Genomic DNA, 16,140 nt, shown 5'->3' on the forward strand with positions numbered 1-16,140 from the left:
TGTAGATCACCTCAGAGTCTTGCTGGTTGTATTTTATAGCGCTGGACATTTTTTATAAGATTGTTTTCTCCACAATAACTCTCTTTAATTGTTTGTTAGATAGATAGCGAGTTCCTATTGCAATTGCAATATCTTCCAATGTTTTGGATAACTTTAACGTCAAAGAATGCATATAGCCACATTCCAATATTCTTAGTGAAAATACATGTGTTTTTATGAGCATTTTCCATGTAAATCATAACATCTCCTATGTTAATTAGCTGTAAACTTGTTTTATGATAGTACGTGCTTAATGCTTAGCACTGGAGCAGTCTATCTAAATGGGCCTTTGGGTATCTACCCAAACGACATTCAGAATTCGAATCTACTGAGAATGCACGGTTGTTCTACGTCCAGAGCAGCTCAGCATGATAGAACAATTTATCTTCCTGCAAGATATATTCGCCTCTAATTACTAATCGACTAGCTGCTCAGTAGCTTCCATTGCAAGTCGTTCCGAGTGAAACCTGAGGCAAAGAAATACAAAGATTCCAAAGACTCCAGAAAAGGCAAATTCCACCACACCAATCATTAGCTGTATATTGTGTGAAGAGAAAAGGGTGAGGAGGGAAAAAAATCGCCCAAGCCTCCCAACCATAACTGTTCTGTATTCCGTAACCCTCAAGGTCCACAGCGACGAGTTGAAGGCAGCGTTGTTGGTGGTGGAGTACAGAGGTCTCCAAGATCCGGTTGCATTTCCTTCGTAGCATAAACAAACAACAAACGAAGCTACGCTCGAAACTCTTGGAATCTGCTTGAAGGTGTAGTTGTGATTCTCGTCAAGCCTGTATGTCTGTGTGTGTTTGGAGGGGAAAAAAGATTATGTGGAAAATATAGAAACATCAATCCGCTGATGAATGGTGGAAGTCATCTTGCGTCGCCAGACACCCTTCTTTTGGTTACGGCTGCATTACGAAGGGCCTTTTGTTATGATGCAGTAGGCAATTATTTCCTACTGCACTGAAGGCTTCGCTGTAGATAGATGACCCGGTCCACCATTCGCTGGTACACTGCCGTTTGAAAAGACGGCAAAGAAAGACCTTCACCAGAGGAAGATGAGATAAAAAAAGGCGAAGACGAGATGAAAATGGTTTATGCTACTGCTTATGCTATGCTACTTGTGTCAGCACAATGCACAACGATCTTCCGAGGTGGGCGAACTTGATCCGCAATTCCTCGTGTTCCCTGCAGCGACTCTTGCACCTTCCCTTGAGATTATGCTCTATTATGTGGAACAAAAATAATAATCTTCTATAAAACAATCGAATCTACGTCCTCTCTTCTTCTCTCCGGTTGTGGTGATCGATGGTGATGGTGTAGAGGAAACTGATCACTACCCAGAAAGGTGGGGTGAAACATTTCCATGAAATTAAGCCCACTTTACGGTTGCGTTGAGTCTACGCCGGCGAAAGACGGCGTACGGGCACGTACGTTCGCGGCTGGAAGCAAACATTTATGATCACTTTTTCCTCTCATTCCGATCGTTCCGCTGTGGCGCAAGATCGGCAATATGTTGTGACGGATCGCTTTATAGCGATAGACGTTACCCCGGACTGCTTCTTTAGCTGCTATTCGATTGAGTAATAATGATGATTATCTTTGCCCAACTACTACTCCCTTCGGTATGCGGCAGACGATCTGGCTGGTTGAAAGGAGGTTGAAACTGTCACGATAACGTTTCGGAAAAATTCTCCCAAGGCGTCTGCGTCGTACCATGACCGACGCGAACAGTGCGAATGAAGCGCCCAGCCTAAACATCGACCGAAAGTCGTCGGTATACGCGTCGCGGTTGATCTTGTTTCAAACCCGATCGGGTTCGATCGGTCTCTAACGCCGGTGTGTGGGGAATTCAACCCGTGTCAATCAACGCGAGAGGATTTGAAGGCAAGCACCATAATTATAACATATAAACGTTTCCACTCCATTCCAATCAACGATTTTTCTATCATCCGTTTGTGTGAGGAGAAATTTGTGAACTAACGGAATGCGTATTTTTAATTGCAGGGTCTATTTTTGTAGCGTATAATATTGGTGTACACTATTTCTACCGGCATTGGAATGTAAACCATTTCGAATTAGAGAATGATGCAATCAGCTAACATATCACAAAAAAACCCTACTGTCACTCACCGTCCTCTCATCCAGTGAGTCCGGATTGTCAAACGTTTGGTGCGGTTTTTGGATGTTTGATCGTGCAACGAAATTACCACTAATTTATTTGTTTAGTTTCGATTCGTTTTCGGATGGTTTGATGCTCAGTGTGTGTTATTTTTTTTTCTCTTTCGTTTTACTACTGCGTCTACTTCTTCTCCTTCTCCATATGTGACTTATGACTTACGTCATTGTGTTCGAGAAAGATTTCAATTGAATACGGCAATGGGCAAATTTGCTGCTTCCATGGGATCGCGTGTTTCGATCATTTCGTCTATTGCTGCTGGGGATTCGAATGATTCTGTAATTAAATAAAATTGTTCCTCGTTAACTGTAGCTGATTTTTCCTCTCTTTAAGTAGTTTTTTTCTCCCTCTGTTTGAGAAAAATCAATGCTTGTGGTCAGTGGAAAAATCACGATCGACAACGAACCTCTCAATAACGGTGAAAGACGCAACCATTGCAATGTGTTTGTACGATAGTGTTGCTTTACTTACTTTAATAATGTTTTACGCCCGATTATAATTGATTAGTAAGATGTAGTAAAGTATATTGCCATTAAATGTTACGTATCTTTAATTGTTCTGGCTGTTTTTGCTTCTATTTCTTAATCTGCATTTTGTTTAACTACCTTTTCTGGATGTTGCAACGCTCGAAACGGTGAACCATTCTTTGCAAAACGATTTTCTGCAACTGTTTCATAAGATGTTGTGACACAAGAAAATAATTAACATGAAAAGTGAACCACAAGACATTGCTTTGCTAAGAGAGTCGTACTTGTAGAGGACCTTACCATAAGTTGTCTATGGTTGTATGTTAAATATTTTAAATATTCAAATTCTCTTTTACTCACTTATGTGATTATGTCATTTTACTTCTTCAAAAAGTTGTTGTTACTTTCCCATACAAGTCTTCTTATTTCGTTGTGGCCAGATTATGTTTTGTACTTCGTTTGCACAACATGTACCCCCCGTACATGAAAGCAGAGCAGAAAGAATTACGGAAGCGTGTGGTTTATGTTGCGGTTCAGACCACTGCCACTGACACATGGTCCGTCGTTGTACCATCTTTACCGCTACGTGTTTCTCTCACCAAAAACACGATGTCTGGTGAACCTTGTCGCTAGCAACTTGAACAGCATAACGATAGACATAAAATCGTGATGCGTAACAAGGAGTGTTATGAAAAGCCGGAGTGAAGCAGTGGCGCTATCAAACTTGTTGCGGTGATCCCCGTACGTTAGCCCTTTAACGATGTGATCTTTGATCCGTCTGTAAATGAAATAAAACTTTAAGCAACAGTTTAAGGGAGTGTACGAGCAATGCAAAAGAAAGGTTCAAGCACGTGCTGTCCGTTGTACTAATTTACTTGTTGATTAACTCACCAGCTCGCCAACACTTCTCGAATGCCCCAATGTGTATGTCGTCTAAGAAAACACAATTTTTCCCTCGGATTTCTTTTTCTTCGCCCAATAGAGTAACACTACACGAGTACTTGCAACTTATGTTTATGCTAAACATCTCGCACTGCAGCACCTATCTGAGCAAACGATTTTGTGGCCCAAAAATAGCGTCCATTTTCCCGTGCATCGTCACGTTTTACGCGTTCCATAGATTGCTGGACGCTCCGGTTAGGGAAAATAACTTCGCCATTGCGTCCAACCACGTTTGTTGTTTTGCCCTGTCCAGCTATAGTCCGTGGCGATCGTGTGTTGTTTGTAGAAAGAAGCCCAAAAGGGTTTGCACACTCACTTACACCACGAACGTACTGTAACAACATCTTCCTGTGGAGAAGAAGTTACAAAACCTTCCCAAATTGACCAAACCACAACAAGAAAGTTGTTTGTTGTATTGGTTCGTTCGATGTGAAGTAAATGTTCGAGTTCTCTGTCTGATGTTCACAAAGCGCTAGGGTTAGGTTTGTATAAACCTTCACTTTCTCCTTTGGTGCGATTTTTTCTTGCTGTGAGTGGTTGTCCGGCTGATTTGCCTATCCAGCCCACTGTCACCTTGAGCGGCACCAGGATTAGACACCGGGAAGAAAGTGACCTCAGAGAGCGGATTGTCAATTTCCTCCAGCTGTTAAGGCGTCCGTTCCGCCCGAGACAGACCACAGCGTGTGAGAAAGTACCGTCGAGAATTCCAACTGGATGAACTTTCTCCTAGGATCTCTCAACGTTACAGAGGGTAACCTGGTGTGTAAGTTCGATGTGCACGTTTTGGTCACGGTTAACCAAGCGTCAGATGTCGTAATGATTACACACGACCCTTCGTGTCGGCCATGTTCAGTCACGACTCTATTATCTTCCTCTCGGCTGATCGGTGCAGTGTGAACGTACATGGCTGCAAGAACGCCTCATATCCGATTGATTACCGCATCCGTAACCCTCCTCCAATAAAGGCCTGATAAATTTCCGGATTGCTGGTGAAAACTCGAGAAGAGGGAGAGAAATGTCTCTATATCGAACAGTTGCCCCAAAGTTGCACTGCGTGAACCAAAGTTCACTAATTGCTTCTGCATGCACCGTGAGTCACGGTTGAACCCCGATAATTTACACCTTCTTTGGGCACCTGTAAATTATTTACCCTGGCAAAGGAAATCCTTCGTTGGAGGTCCGCTGGCTTAAAGGTCGTTGGAAGGGAGTAAACGATCATTGCAATTGCCGCGAACTCTACCTGTGGTTGCGTACTCAAACTCCAGCAGGTTTTCCGAGAAGTACGCTGAGCGTACGCTGTGATTCGTGATCATTGATCGGTAAGAGCGTGAAGTCGATCATGATCGGATGTACGCATTGGAGATACATTGGCAAAGGTATAAAAGTGATGTTGCTTAAGAGAGCTGTGGACGTGGTTTTATATCCACAATTGAGATGTAGTGTATGTCTTACTTGACAGCTTCTTGCGGTTTTGATCTAAAGCAGGAAACATTATTTGAAATAAGATCTAAACAAAATTGGAAAACAAGCATATGTGGTACGTGTTTTGTAGAATGTCATTTAGAATGTCTAAGTGATACAGAGTATTGATTGATTGGTAGAGTTTGAAGTTCCGAACAAGAACGCGTCATGCGATACCATTACGTCATGGTTAGTCTCAGTTACCGTGTTTTATCTGCATAAATTACGATGATCCACTACAACCACACGGCTCGCGTATATGCAGTGATAGTGCGAATCGACTGCGTCTCATTTTGCCCAAGGTGTATGTAAATCTCCAAACCTCGGGTGGAGTCAAACAAGGCGACAGAAAAGTGTCACATTTCTTGTAGGTGGAACCAACTCCGTATAGAATGACCGTGTGTGGACCGTGTAGGAGTCGGAAACAATTTGGAACTTTAGAACGGCTGTGTTATTTTCTGCCGCTTCTGACCCGCAGGATGAGGCGTTGTAGCTCATTGTTTTCTTCCTTTGTATTTAACAACGCATTGGAAAGAAACATGTTTTTCGTTGGCAAAATATTAGTTACATGCTTATATAATGGCTAGCACGCCCTGCGGAGCATGCAAAATTTCGTTCCGCAGCAAAAGTTTATGATTTTTTGTCCTGAGAGGTCCACTTGGAAAAAAGCCGGCGTCGCCTGAGAGAAGCGAAGTTCTAGCAATAAAAGGGAAAACTTCACTATCCTCGACCATATTTATAAATCATTTGTACCATTGTCATTGCGGCTAGGGAAGAGCATTTATTGGCACTTCCAAATAGGACACTAAAACTTAGACACTGATCGTTTTTTTAACCCATAATTCATCGTGTGACAATAGCAACCAGCCATACCATTATCGGCCGGTTCGCTTATACTATCGGTTCTTACAAAGTAGTAAACTGGTGTACGAAAATAGTCTTTGAAATCGATATTGTCTGGGTGCACGCGGGACTTCTTGGGCAGAAAAGACGCATTTTATGCATTCTACGGATGAATGAATGTAAGTAGTCGACCGCATATGTTTAAACATGCAAAACAACATCGGTGTTCACGTCGACCGGAAGCGGGAAGACGAAACACGAGACACGGGCGCGTTGTTGCTTATAACCGCACCGGTATGGGACACCCCAACTCCGGAACTCACGATCGGGCATCCGGTGTGGAGAAAGAGAATTCCGTTCGTTGTCGCGCCCGATGAAAATGGAGTGGAATGGTGATTGGAATGATTGGACGTCACTTTCCGCTCGAACGTTGTTGAAAGGGCGGGAACGAGAGTATAGAGCGGTGGTTTGCAAAAATGCAGCGGAACGGAAATTATCATACCAGACACACACACACACAATAATAGTGTGTGTTGGAATTACATTGAATACCGATTTGGCGTGGGATACCGGAGAATGGCTCAAGAGCCGGCGAACTTGAAGTCGTTATCCGGTCCGGAGTCCGAAGTCACGAAAGGGGCCCCATCAACAGTTGATCGCGCGTTGGATGTTCACCTTACGTGGAATCGATTGATCGCAGCTCTTTGTGTGCAGAAAACGATCCTCTACGATCTCTGGACGTTGGATGTGGTAAGACTTTCTACAGATATTTTCTCCGTAGTTCAGTCAAGGTTCGTAATAAAAAAAATATTGGAAGGAACTCTCGAGTGATCGCGAAGTAGCGCATCGTAATAAATGTTTAATGGTGCAATTAATTAATATCGACTAATCGATCAATTAGGGCACAACCATCGTTTCGTTTGTGTTTATTTCCCCCGCACAGGTATCGTATTGCTGCGGGCCGTTCGACGAAGACTCCACTTGACAGCTGTCAGTTTTCTGTTGGCAAATGATATTAGAGCTGAGTTTGATTTGTGGAGCCGACTCTTTACTTAGAGCTAGCGAATTGCGTCGGTAGCACAAGTGGGGGGATGACTGTCAGGTGATTGTTTATTTGCAATAGCCGAGTTACGGAAGGCGTTGGCGATGAAAGAGGTCTCCATAAATTTTAGTGACCTTCCGTTATTCTTCATCCTATCTGTAAGTTGCTTTTATTGCATGTTGATGATATAGTTTATTCAAATGAGTGATATTGAAGAGACAAAATTTGATGATAATCATTAGTTTAATCAGTTTTAAAGTTAAGGCGTGTTATAAATTTTATATCATCGCTACTCTTTTTAACATAATGGCGTGTATTCAACATACGGAATCTGTTCCTTTTTCTACTCAGTTTTGAACTATCAGATTTCGCTGTAATCTGCAAATTGTATTTGCACCCCACTACGGAAACCCCAATGTAAGCAAGCGGCCACTATCGAAAGGTGACCAAAAATCACGCCCAAATGGAGTTTTTTTCTCTCACGGTTAATATACTACGTTCCATGCCATACTCAAGGTTTGTTTGAAGTTTGTGCGATCACAAAAAGTAGGAAACAACCCTCACGTTATAATGTTGTACCGCAGAGAGGGTGAACAGTGGCCATGTGTGTTGGTGAACTTGGCATTGTTCGCATATGAGTGGTCTGTCCCGTGTCGGACGCATCGGTCGCCTCGTTATTGACACTCTCGCCGTAATGGTGGAGGTTAAGGTTTGCAATTTACAGCGAAGCATCAAGTCTCAGGTGTGGCGTTATTATACAACATACCGAGCCAAACGAGTCTCTTGTAAGCTGGATGTCAGAAGTTCCTGGAGTGGCGAATTCTGACATTTGTGGCTAACGGAAGTGCTTCTATTTTAAGTATGACGTATGACGTCATGAGAATCGTGATATTAAATTTGTTTTTTTTTTACAACAAGAAGAAGTCTTTAATGGAAAAATTTGGAGGAAACATTAGTGCGTAATCCCTGTGGGTGATTACGTCAATTTATTTTTCAACACATTTAGAGCTCCTGTTCATTGTGCCTGGTTAAACATATCATATTTTAACGTAAGCTCTCCTTAACTGTCTAAAAAGGCAACATTTTTTACAATCTTTATTTCAATATAAAAGACCTGATTGTCAACGGAAACATGGTCTCATCCATCGAAATCACTAATCCGTCCAAAAACACGCATATGATTCCAACTGCCATAAGTATAGCCATGTTTTTATAATCAATCCCACGAGACATGTGTGGGATGTGATGGGCGGTTTACTTTCAAAACAACAACCAACACCGAAATGGTATACCCCCTTATACTCAATCAAACATCATCATCATCTTCGTGAGGTACTCTGCTGCTTCCCTTGGCGTATCGTGAAAAGCGATGAAAGAGGTGATAGACGGTTCATAAATATTTTCTCCGACAGTCGAGGCTTGTCGTCGTCGATTGTTGCCGGTAGATTTAGGTCCATGTACGGACCCGATATTGTTGAACGATGGGATTTAGATATAAGATGAGCTGCATTTTTAAAAGTAAGGAGAAATAAACAATAGGGCATGGTTTAGTTACAAGCCATAGTAGCGTATAAATTTCGCGTTACATCCGACAGAGGCCTTCCCGATTAACGTTTGTGAATCAGCTGTGTCGATCTTTATCACTTAATGAAGTTTAAGGTATCATCATCGGCACATTACCATGATTTCTTGGCCTTTGCAACAGTACGAACCGCTTATATAGTTCGCTGTTGCATCTGTGGACGTGTCTGCATCATATTTTTTGTTGTTGCTTGGGACTCTTTAGCGATATTGCCATCTCCGAGCACACAGATGGCATGTGGTTTCCCCCCAAGCTTTGCCGTTGGTGATGATGATAACATTAATCAGAATATCTCCGAGGTGTGCATGTGCGTGCCACGGTCTCGTTAATGAGCGGTGGTTTTGGTTCGCCTTCCAAAACATAAACTATGCGCGCCCTGCCAGCACTACTGTGGCACGTCAACGCACACTGCGCACACATCGGTCAGGTACTCTCGAGGGGCCTCTTTTACCAACACGGCACGGTACGCGCATTAAAGTCCAAACGGGAGTAACAGTTATTCCTGGGTAGGTTTTCGTTGCTTTTCAATCGTTTCCCATCTCTTATCATCTTTCCTTTATCTCGTACAGGGTGTCCCGCTCTCGGTAGTGCCCTCGGGTAGGGTAGGTTTATTTTTAAGACATTCAGACGCTGTCGTTCCCCTCAATACCTTACCGCGACCACTCTCTCTCCTATGCTCCAGTAGGCGCTCCGTTTGCTGGTGTTGAGTTGGGGCGAGAATTAGGAGATTGACAGTACTAACAGTCCCGGCCAAGCATAGATGCATCGAACGGTGTTCGCTGCATTAGCATGGCTGCGATGCACAATTTATGCGCATGGACGAGCGCATTAGGTAGCGTTGTGTGTATTTTTATTTTTGCACCATGCGTGTGCTATTCTAGGGCTATACATGGCGGCCGCATGTTTCGGTGTGAATCATTCGAATTTGATGAAAATAAAAATCAAATTTAAAGCAACATGGGACGAAGTTAGATCCATTTTAAGTTAATTACAGTTTTCCTCTTTACAATTTTTAGTACAACATAAAGAAGAGAAGACATCCAAATGGCAAACATCCTAAATCCTAAAAGATCCCAGTTTGAAATGTTTAATGTTTGCTTACTTACATCTCACATGTGTCACGTCATTCGAACATGAAACCCGCAAGGTTACAAGCCGGCACTACACCAAAAAAAGACAAAAGAAAACATCCTGTGGAAAATTGTTATACATCGCCACTCGTTGGATGTGATGTAATTGTAATTCATTTTTGCTCGAATGTTTTGGGAATGATGCTCGAAAAAAAAACATCATGTTGTGGTTTCAACAAACAGACTTATTGTCAGTATGATTAATTTCAACAAGCACTTGAACGCACTAGAGCGTTGCAATATAAAGCCTGAGGATGAGGAAAGTTTTGGAACGTGACTCCCAAACAGATCGGTACAAATCGTAGGTTGACGTTTCCTGTGCTATATGGAAGCGGAAAGAAGAGATCAAGTTCTACCCTCGACACGGTAAAGAAGTTGTCTAACATTGGTGATGAAAAATTCAAAAGATTTTTACATATGAATAGCACATTAAGAATAAAGAGTTTCAATTTCTTCAATTTGGTACGGGACGCCTGCCCTACGCTATTCGATTGGTTTTAACTATCCATATTTTAAATGGTTTAAAATCCGTAATTAAATTAACCAAAAACACACATTAGCATGCCTAATTCTCGTAAGGCTCCCCCAAATTGAAAGCAACCCAAAAAAGTAGGGCTTTTACTCGGCAAGCCGTTTAAAATCTGTTTATGCTTCTTTAATGAATACGCCCACTTTCGCCATCCAAAAAATCGCCTTTGAAACAATAAAAAAAACGGCTGGGAAAAAATAATGATCCAGGTGAGTGAGTATGGCATGTAGAATGCACAAACCACACACATACCCTTTTAAACCGTCCCGGTACCGGTGGCCGGTACGGAATTGGAAAAATGGAACGCGCCCAGCGGGCTGCACTGCGGTGGCTTGCACAATTGGGCAAGCAAAGCGTGAGTATTATCGATTTATTTCGACCGACTAAACGACCTCAAATTTGCTGAAAAGAAATGCTCCGCTGCAGTTCCGCATGTTAGGGCATCAGCTGGTGGAAAACCTGATGGGTTAGTTTTGGTTTTTCTTTTACGGATGCTCGGAAGTTGGGAACAAGAGTTGCCTGGAGTTCATGAGGCATGAAGACAGAAGGTTAGTGTATGGTCTCGTTCGCAGTTGAGTTATTCGCTGCAGGGCGTTGTGGATTAAATATCTTCAAGCTTTGGAGCTAAATCTGGCCAGATGTAGAGATTGTGTGCAGGCTGTGTGAAATAATTGGAAAAGTTTTGACTTTGCGGGATTGGGCTTCTACACCGAACTCTGCAGATACGCTATTAAGTTATCTTTGTAAGGATTTAGATTCTGTAATCGTTAATTTATCCAAGCCGGCATACAAATGAGAGTTGTCGCTGGTAGACCTTTGAGTAAAAATATAACATTATTCAAAGTGTTTCTCATTTGAGCAACCATTTACAAAACATAAAAATGTTTGTTGCACGAAATCTACCAGCATTACATTGCAAATTGCGCGTGTAGGTGTGATAGTTACGTCCCGCACCATGATTAATGTTGCATATTCATGCGGCACTAACGAGCATGGGTGAAGTTGTACGGTGCCCCACGTCTATGGCGCAATCTTAAGTAAAAAGGTAAACAAACTCCCTTATCCCAAGCTCCAAGTAAATCAGGTTTCGGCTTTTCGCCGGATTACTGCTGACTGAATGGTAGTTGTGGTGGTCGTCGTCGTCATCATCGCCGCCACACCATCAGTTGGACCACGAGGAAACGTTCACCTTTAACCCCAACCGAACGCGCCAAGCCAAGCGAACTTTGCTGGGAAAGGTGAGGCATTTGAGGTCGATGTTATTTAGTACGGTTTTTAAGAGCAGTTAAGAAGAGGGTGGTATTTGATTCCGGAACCGGTCCATAATTATGCCAATGAAAAGCCAACGAGCGTCACGCACGTCGAACAAAATGGGCGATATAGTGCGAGCAAATCTGAATTAAGTCTTCAAACAGTGCGTGGTCTAATATTTGTGTGAGTTGAAAAATCAAGAAGCGATTTTGGTAATGGCGCACTACGGGAATAGTGTTAGTCAAGGACACTACCCAATCCCTTAGTGAATGATCACTACTTCCCGATGGTGTCTGACCTCGCCTCGGCCTATTGTTGGTTGGCTGGAAGAAAACAATAAAATTAAACGCTTTACGACCTTGCCTTCCCAAGTTGACATACATATGGTTTACGCGGATGGGTGTCGCCTTGCGTTGCGAAGGGAACTCAGCACCATTCAGCACTCAAGCAAAAAGGGCTCACTCAACCATAGTGCGATGCCTACCACTCTTCTCGGTCCGGCAAAGTTTCGCGTAGCCTTGTCACACTTTTCCGACGACGAGTTTGTCGCTGATGTTACTTGTGCGTGTACAGTTGACAGATGTTGACAATATTGTCTCTGAACACATTTACAATTATAGCGTCTTTTTGTCTGGAGAGAAGGGTAGATAAAGCTGCAGCGATGATCTGTCTGCAACAATGGAGCGATTAATTTGTCTTTTAGCACATGGTGCTGGTATCTTGATCCCACACCATGCCCTCGTCACCCAGTAGGGTTTCAGTGGTTATACGCGATGAAGTAATGCTTCCAATTTGGTTATGTCATTGTGAGAAGCAATTTATCATTGCATTGTACAATGCAGAACACTTCACAACTTCAAAGCCCCGTGTTTTGGAGTTATTGCAAGGTTTTGTAATGATAATGTAGAAATTGAAACTTTCTTACACTCAACAAAATTTGCCATGCACCACAAATAGATCTGTAAGTAATATATTCTTTTCTTTATCTCTTTCACCAGGCCAAACAGAGATCATCAGTCAGATGGCTGCTCTCGAAAGCGTACAACAATCGTGTGCCAGAAATTCTGAAGGATCCGTTCTACCGCGACCACGAAGGTCAGGATCATCTGAAGCCGCAGATCGTGGTCGGGCTGGGCAATGCGTCGATATACTGTCAGGTGCTGAGCAATATCTACTCGGATCCGAACTATCAGAGCCTGAATCATTGGTCGATTCTGCAAACACTGTCCCGGAAAGGTGTCCCACTGAACGAGTCGTCCGACCAGCCACTCACCGAGACGGTACTCATACAGACGAATCCTCTTAGAATTGTAAGTTTTATCGCACATGTTCCACTCTGGACAGTTATGTCTGTGACGCAACACTGCTGCATTGTTCTCTCCCCCCTAACAGAATGCACATATGACTGTGATAGAAGCGCTGATGGTGTTATACGCTAAAGAGGTGGCTTCCAGTGGAAGAATTTCCAGTGCTTTAGAGAGGTATGCAATTAGTGTAACGCACTAGAACGACTGATGGCTGAGTTCCAACTAGTGGAATCACCATTGCGCACTTGAGTGTGCTTTCTACGAACAGCGAAAACGATGATGCAACGGCACAACCTAATGCGGACCATACCGGCCAAAATCCTTGGAAGAAACTATCTGTAATCTAACACCGACACAACACCACCGCACTTGTTGATGCATGTTCTCCCCAGAGCGTCGCACCCATCAACGTGTTGCGGTGTGTGCGCTTCGGTCACCATTTGATGTGTGCTGAAAGCTCGGATTATTGATTCCACAGTAGCTCGGAATTCGTTTTGTCGCTATCCATAGTTACGGGAGCGAATCGTCATGCCATCAAGCCATTTGCTGAGGGTAACTCCTTGTTCTTGAGCGCTAGTAGTTGTACGATTCCGTGTGTTATGGAATTTGCTAATGCGTACCACGGGTTGGCAGAGCTATTCGGAACAAAGGTTACCTTAGCGTAGTTGGTAAGATTTGGCCAACTAGAAGGGTCACCTTCGCTCGCTAGCCTACAAATTTCATCCTTAAATCTGCAGACCAACACACGACGAATGGAATTGAAAAGGTTGAGTTTAACATACGAATGTGACCGGCGTTCTGGTGATTAATGAGTCGTGAAATTAGAACAATTTGTTGATTGAGTTGTTGAAGTAAAGTGATGTTCATCAAACAGGGAATCGTATGTGAATTGTACTCCGCCAGGGTACAATTTGGTGGTAGAAATAGGGATAACTTTTTAAAAAAAATTACTATCGTAGTGTGTAGGTGACTCTTGTGGGAAACTGGTTTAAGTGGGTCTAGTGAAGACTGCATGAGATTTCGAATTTGGAAAAGGTCACCTTAGTCAGTTAGCACAGGTGTATGCTAGTATCACATTAGAATGCTAAAGTGGTACACTTATGGTCCTTATAGCCATCAAAAACTGAAGGACGATAAGATGTGTTCCGTATAGTGAATTCTATTAGGCCCACTCAAAGTGTCCGGTCGAAGTATTAATGACCGGAAAAGGTTGAACGGTAATGCGTAGGCATTTCTTTTTAAATTTATCACTATTCGTTCCGGAGACTATAATAGACAAACAACAAGCTACCGTAGCATGTTTTCTAAAGACTGGACGATCTTGAAGCAAACAAAATAACTAAATGTGAAACTCTACTGTAAGAAATAGAAGTCTGGCCTTGCAAAAAAGCGATATGGCAAGCCACAAATCATTCGCGATCAATAAATGTTGGCGTTCCGATTACGACCCTGGCAGCGTCGATGCAGTCCTGTCTAGAAGAGAAGCGCCGCACGAAGGTCATCGATTTCGCTAAATAGGAAGCACTCCCTGCTTGTGTTGTCATTCAGTTCTCTGAATGTCTGAGTTTTATTAGCAGTGCGCTTATTTACTAATTTACTTTCTTTTATTTAATGGTATCTGGGCACAGAATTTCTGGCCGTAGTGTAGCGCCAACGGTTCAGCATCATGAAGCTGCCTTACTGAATTGGATTTCGCACGTCTGCGGTGCGCTGAAGAAGCGCATTGACTACGAAATGACGTCTAACGGAGGCAGTGGAACTGTGGACGAATACGTAAGTTTCATTCTGTTCGTGGAGTGGAAAACGTCGTGAGATACCAAGCACGCAAAGAAGATGATGTTGCAACCCACTGTTACTGTAGCTTAACCTAAATCTCAACTTGATTTAGTAGAAATCTTAATGATAAATTTTCTTCTAGGGTCAACGGCATCAAAGCCCGGACGTTCCACCTGTGCGAGACTTTCGTGAACTGTGCGACGGTGTTTGCCTGGCTTATCTAATCTCGTATTACTGTCCCAAACTAGTTCCTTGGCATAGCGTTAAATTCAACCACGTACCAACTATTGAGGTAAGTGTAAGTCACCTTTTTACTTTTTCTAACCTAACCTCAAATGTAACGGGACGGTTGTACCGTGTTTATATGCTGTACATTTCAAAAGACAACCGATCGTATACGTGTCGGAAATGAGCGCGATTGTTGCGGCCTGTACTTGGATACCAATTCAAGAATAAAGTAATAAAACAAATCAAGCGATAAGTCAGAGATTTAATAGGAAGAATATATTAGGAAACAATATGTACTTTAGACCAATATGAAAATCGAAAGGAGGTTGCATTGTTTTAAACTATTTATATTTATTATTCTTATGGAGTAAGGAGCTTTTTTGGGGCATACTTTTCGACTGCAAAATGTTGTAGAATGTTGCACATGATTGTCTTATATTATAATTCTTTTATTTACAGGATTCTATTCACAATATTCTGATAGTTAGTAACTTTTCCGAGCGAAGTTTGCCATACACCGTGTTTCACATGTCTCCAGAAGACATAACCTATATGCGAGGGTAAGTCTTCTACCTTATTGGGGAAAAAATCTCTGCTAATCGTATGTTTTTTTTCTAACCCACTGTCCCTTTTTCCATTTCTTTCTAGATCAATGAAACAGAATCTGGTAGTGCTGTTGGCGGACTTGTTCAACCTTTTCGAAATCCATCCGGCCAAATGTGTCTGCTATCCGGGCATGGAGCAGCAGTCGCCAGGTAAGTTCATGCATGTCCCGCGCGCATTAGACACGTGCGTTGTTGTACAAAATGTTTCAAAACTCTACCCCGTGACTGCTTTCCCGCGAATCCATCATCATCCTATGATCGTTGACGCCGTTACCATTTGCTCGTATGTGGTGTAATTTACCGCACCAGAGAAATTCGGTTTCTGTGCGTCAAATCCAATCAGCGCCAAATCATTTGTCATGACATTATCGAATCACGCTCATAAAACACACGATCTAAATCGGGTTTTCACAACATTATTTCGGCCCATTTTCCCACCCTATATCTGGCTTCACCGAGTGTCACCGAACTGTGTAATAAAATTGAATCGCTTTTGTCATGGCGATAGCAAAATTAATTGTATTGAACAAAAAAAAGGTACAAAAGGCCTCAGAAATCACCACCTGGTTTGGGTATTTTTGTTTTTGTTTGGTTTGGTTATCTAAGCTATTAATTTGTTAAGTTGTATTATTACTGTCTCCTTATCTTTATTGTCAAACTCACGAGCTTATGAACTCCATTAGGGGCTTGTTAGAACTCATTGGTTAGGTGCGCTGTGTTGATGCAAAATTGTATTTTCCGTTCCACCTGATGGTTTTTTTG

The 16,140-nt window shown here is 42.6% G+C and overlaps 1 protein-coding gene across 28 annotated transcripts in view; it reads left to right on the plus strand.

The window, feature by feature from the left end:
* LOC125768152 (patronin) overlaps nucleotides 1-16,140 on the plus strand; it is a 57,627-nt gene that overhangs the window by 12,436 nt on the left and 29,051 nt on the right. For 20 of the 28 annotated variants that reach the window (XM_049435415.1, XM_049435431.1, XM_049435424.1 and 17 more), the window contains exons 2-7: nucleotides 12,461-12,772; nucleotides 12,855-12,943; nucleotides 14,398-14,542; nucleotides 14,688-14,843; nucleotides 15,233-15,333; nucleotides 15,422-15,528. In XM_049435415.1, coding sequence (XP_049291372.1) covers nucleotides 12,461-12,772; nucleotides 12,855-12,943; nucleotides 14,398-14,542; nucleotides 14,688-14,843; nucleotides 15,233-15,333; nucleotides 15,422-15,528 — 910 coding nt within the window. The remainder of the gene's footprint in view (nucleotides 1-12,460; nucleotides 12,773-12,854; nucleotides 12,944-14,397; nucleotides 14,543-14,687; nucleotides 14,844-15,232; nucleotides 15,334-15,421; nucleotides 15,529-16,140) is intronic. The other 8 variants (XM_049435418.1, XM_049435440.1, XM_049435439.1 and 5 more) reach the window with 1 other exon arrangement.

The sequence above is a fragment of the Anopheles funestus genome, chromosome 3RL, assembly GCF_943734845.2.
Source record: "Anopheles funestus chromosome 3RL, idAnoFuneDA-416_04, whole genome shotgun sequence".
Taxonomy (NCBI): domain Eukaryota; kingdom Metazoa; phylum Arthropoda; class Insecta; order Diptera; family Culicidae; genus Anopheles; species Anopheles funestus.